This window comes from Neomonachus schauinslandi, chromosome 14, assembly GCF_002201575.2.
Source record: "Neomonachus schauinslandi chromosome 14, ASM220157v2, whole genome shotgun sequence".
Lineage (NCBI taxonomy): Eukaryota > Metazoa > Chordata > Mammalia > Carnivora > Phocidae > Neomonachus > Neomonachus schauinslandi.
Window position 1 is genome coordinate 55,265,745 of NC_058416.1, and position 4,165 is coordinate 55,269,909.

Below are 4,165 nucleotides of genomic sequence, written 5' to 3' on the forward strand. Positions count from 1 at the left end.
CCAGCGGCAGAGAACAGGGTTAGGGAAATGAGGGGGAGAAAAAAGTTGGAGTAAAGTGCACAGTTACTGTCAAAAAAATATATTATTTTGATCCTAAGAAAATTAAGAGAATTTTATCTAATGAACTAGATTGCTGACCTTTTAATACATTTGGTTTTCATGGAACATACAATCACCATCGGACATAAAAGACTAGTTTGCTTTAAAAAAAAAATTGCTTGGAGTTATCTACAGGAATCTTGTGAACGCAATTCAAGGATAACATTCTGCAGCTCTTTGGGTATTGGATGATTTCCTCCGGTAAGTCCACAAGGAAATAGGGAAATGTTAAATTCACCGATTCAAATGGGCATTTCCCCAAATCTCTGACTCTTTTGCCCCCTCTCGCTCCTTCTTTTCCTAAATGCCAGTACTTTCCAGTTCTCCATCCTCTACCCCTATTGCGTGAGACCGGGAAATCATGAAGAGTTTCTCCTTGTTTGTAAACTGCCTCTGCACCAGCTGAGGTGGCCGGGCCGCGGGTGGTGACCCTTGGCTGGGATCCTCCGGGGGGCTCTGCTGCGCCCCCGGGGCCGTGGCGGCCTCACAGTCTGGCCTTTCACGGGCTACTGTTTCCACAACCGACTCCAAAGAGGTGCCAGCCTCCCGCAGCGGGGTGTAGCCCCTATTGCAGCAGGATGGGTCATTCGACTGGGAGCTCGGCGAGTCCGGCCTGGCTGGGGGTGACTCCTCCAGCCGCAGGGGCGGGGAGGGGGAGGCAGCTTTGGCCAGAAGGCTCGAGTCCAGCTCCGCGCTGCGCGGAGAGGGTGGGGGCTCGGGGGACGGTGGCGCCCGGTAGTCTGGGAGCCCGCTGGTGCTGCGGCGCCGCAGGGCCGCGTACCTGCCGGTCCTGGGCAGGCGGCCACCCTGCCCCCTGGCGGTGCGCGCCGCCGCTGCGCCCTCGGGCTCCTCCAGCTCGCTGGGCGCCCAGCGCGAGCCGCCCGGGGCACTGCGGAGGTCGGTCAAGCTCAGGTCGAGCTCGCCCCGCGGGATCTCCCGGGAGCCACGTTCCCCAGGCGGCCTCTGCCAGCTGCAGCTCGCGCCCTCCGCGTCCCCATCCCGGTCCCCGTCGCGGTCTCCTTGCAAGGGTAGTAGCGCGAAGGCGCTCAGCGAGGAGCCCACGAGGGAGCTGGCGGTGCTCTGGCGCCCCCAGCTCTCGGGTGGGCTGCAGGGCGCCGGGCTGCTGCTGCGGCTGGCGACCGCGGTGGTGGCGGCGGCGGCAGCGGCCACAGCGGCGGCGGCAGCGGCGGCGGCCCGGCGACGGCTGGCCACGCCCGAGCGCTCGCGGTAGATGCTGTACGCGGCCTCCGCCAGCTTCGGGGGCTCCCGCGAGCAGCGCGGGGACGAGACCAGGTCCGGCGGGGACGCGGCGCCCTTGGCCCCGCCGCCGCCCCCGCCCAGCACGGCGGGGTGGGGCCAGGAGCCCCTGGCCGGCACCGCCGCCCCGAAGGCGTCCCCCGCGCTGCCGCCGCAGCTCCCGGGCTTCAGCTCCAGGCCCCGCGACTGCACGTAGCTGAGGAAGCCGTTGAGCGGCGGGGCTCCGGGGGGCGCCGAGGCGGGGGCGGAGGACGAGGAGGCGGCGGCGGCCGCCGCAGCCGCGGCAGCCGCCAGGTCTTTGGCGCGGAGGCTGTGCACGTCGATGACCGTGGAGTAGAGGTCACGCAGGTTGATGATCTTGGTCTTCTTGTCTCGGTTCTCGTGGAGCACCGCGTTGGCGCAGATGAAGAGGAAGATGCCGATGCCCATGGTGAGGGGCCCGAAGACCTTGAGTTTGTCAGAGTGCAGGTATCCGGAGAAGATGCGGAAGAAGAAACCCACAGACGTGGAAGAGGACGAAGGGCCGGCGGGCCGCGCTGGAGGTGTGCTCCGGGGCGCGCCCATCAAACTAGAGTTGACACCCCCCGGAGTCCCCAGGTGGCTCCTGGACCGGTTTTTGCTGCCATTGCCGCCGCTATTGGCCGTGGTCGGGACGCGGTGGCCGCTGCCTGCGGCCGGCAGCTGCTTACCCCCTTCCCTGTTGGTCCCGTTGGCCTTGGGCCAGTAGCCCACCACCGCCATGGCTATGCCCACCAGCAGCACCAGGATCCCGCAGAGGGCAATGAGCCCCGAGATGGAGCACAGCTTTAGTTTGCCTTTCACCACCACTACATCATCCTTGCGCCTTTTCTTGGCTTTCCGCTTGCGCTTGGGGACCTGGGTTGGGGGGCGGAGGGGATCCTGCTTTCTGGCGGAAATCCTCAGGAGGCCACCGGTGGCGATCATGGTGAGCGGGTGCCGTGCGGGGCTAGTCTCTGTGGCAGAGGCTTGTGTAGTGGGGGCGCCGGCTGCCCACTAGCTGCTCCGCCACCTCCTCCTGCTGCAAAGCAGAGGAAGACAGTCAGAGGGTACAGGCTTGGCTGCAGCAACATCCCACGCTTCCAGGTCCCACCACATGTGTACCCCCCACCCCGGGGCTACCCACTAAGCGAGGTGCCGCCGGATGTAGGAGCCAGGGGGTGGGGTAGATGGATTAGGGCTTGAGAAACGCTGTTGCAGTCATTGATAGAAGGTGATAAAACAATTTGAGAGAACGCCTTCTCCCCCCCCCCAACCCCCTTCCCACACACTCTGTAGGTGATATTCCAGCATCGCTCATTTCAAACCTTCCCAGCTGGCAGCTGAAGGAGTGCTGACCGTTAGTAGGAACCAAATGTGGGGACTCAAAGTGGTGGTTGAGGATTTCCCTGGCAAAAGCCTTTCCCTTTGTCCTATGGGAATCAGAAGATTGCCCAAGGGAGCTGTACAGGAGGTTCAAGTCTCTAAGCAGAGGAATTTGTCAATCTTTAGTCACTAAAACAGTCACAAAAGTTACTATTTTATAAAGACAAAAGCAATTTTCATCACTGGATGAAAATTAAAGGTCACATACTGGCAGGCAGATGGCTTATTTACTGCAGAAAATTAATAGGGAGTTCATTTCGGGGAGAACACCAGAACTACGTCAGTCTTCTGACAATAAATCCCTTCACAAAGTTGTCTCTGACCTATTACTGTTCCTGCAGCTAAAGGCAAGCAGCATTTTTCCTCATCTCTTCTTGCAACATCTGGACAGCTTCTTGGGGTGGAATATTTAGTTTTAGGTAACTGGTTATGTAACTGAGCTCTTCCTTCTGGTCTCCTCTCCTCCCTCAGAGGAACTCCCTTAAAGGTATCCTGCTAAATCTCATCAGGGACTTTGAGAAGTCCCCTAGAATCTCTAGGAGAAAGATTTTTTTTTTTTCCCTACTGTGGGAAAATTACAATCTTAAAAAGAAAAAAAAAAAGACCAACCACTCTGCCATAATAGCTTTCTGACCCCTTATTAATGTGCCAACAGCACTCTTCAGAATCCTAATATTCAAATGAGAAGGCAATTAACTAGGTATAGCAGTCCACATAATAATGATGATTTGTAGAATGACATCTCCCCTAAGTGAGAGCTTGTTTTCTTCATCTTTCTCTCATGAGGTCATTTTTAAGAAGGGAAGGTGGCAACAATCAATGCACCATCCTATAGGAAGTTTAGTAGTTTATAATAAAGCCTGGTAGGTAAATGCACAGATGTGTCTTTGTGGATATCTGTGAGCTTCTAAAAATTTCAATCCTCCTGGATCCCCAGAGTAAAACATTTTCTGTTCCATTGGTTGTGTTCCCTCCTATAATAGAGATGCTAAAATTAAGGGCATTGTATGAATTTGAAAGGTTCAGATATCACTCAGAAGCCTTTTGGTATTTTATCCTTTATGAAATAATTCATGTTTTAGAATAAATTACCCTTTGAAAATGTGGGATTACTTAGGAAGAATTTTGCTTTTAATTGGTGCCTGGGTAAAGAGCTTTGGCCCTTGATCCCCTCCATTATATCAATACAGGCAGAATCTTTTCTCCACTGGTGGAAAAGCAGTGGAAAAGCAAACCGTAATCAGCTCTTTACAATGTTTGCAAATCAATGTCTCCTTGGAACTTAGTTGGTTTTCAGTAGAGAGAAATACTAGGTAGGTTAGAGAGGAGTTAGTAGAGAGAATACATCTATAAGCCTTTAAAATTTTGTTTTAAGAAGAGGCTGCACCAGTAAGTACAAACAGATTGTAAAAAAAAAAAAAAAAAA

At 54.9% G+C, this 4,165-nt stretch overlaps 1 protein-coding gene across 1 annotated transcript; it reads right to left on the reverse strand.

The window, feature by feature from the left end:
- Window positions 1–399: 399 nt before the first annotated feature.
- TMEM200C (transmembrane protein 200C) lies at window positions 400–2,301 on the reverse strand. The gene has a single exon (XM_021686204.1). The coding sequence runs from the start codon at window positions 2,299–2,301 to the stop codon at window positions 400–402; it is 1,902 nt and encodes a 633-aa protein (XP_021541879.1).
- Window positions 2,302–4,165: the final 1,864 nt, after the last annotated feature.

What these genes read in the sequence shown, in the direction of transcription:
- TMEM200C (XM_021686204.1), bottom strand. Translation starts at nt 2,301, where the DNA reads ATGATCGCCACCGGTGGCCTCCTGAGGATTTCCGCCAGAAAGCAGGAT.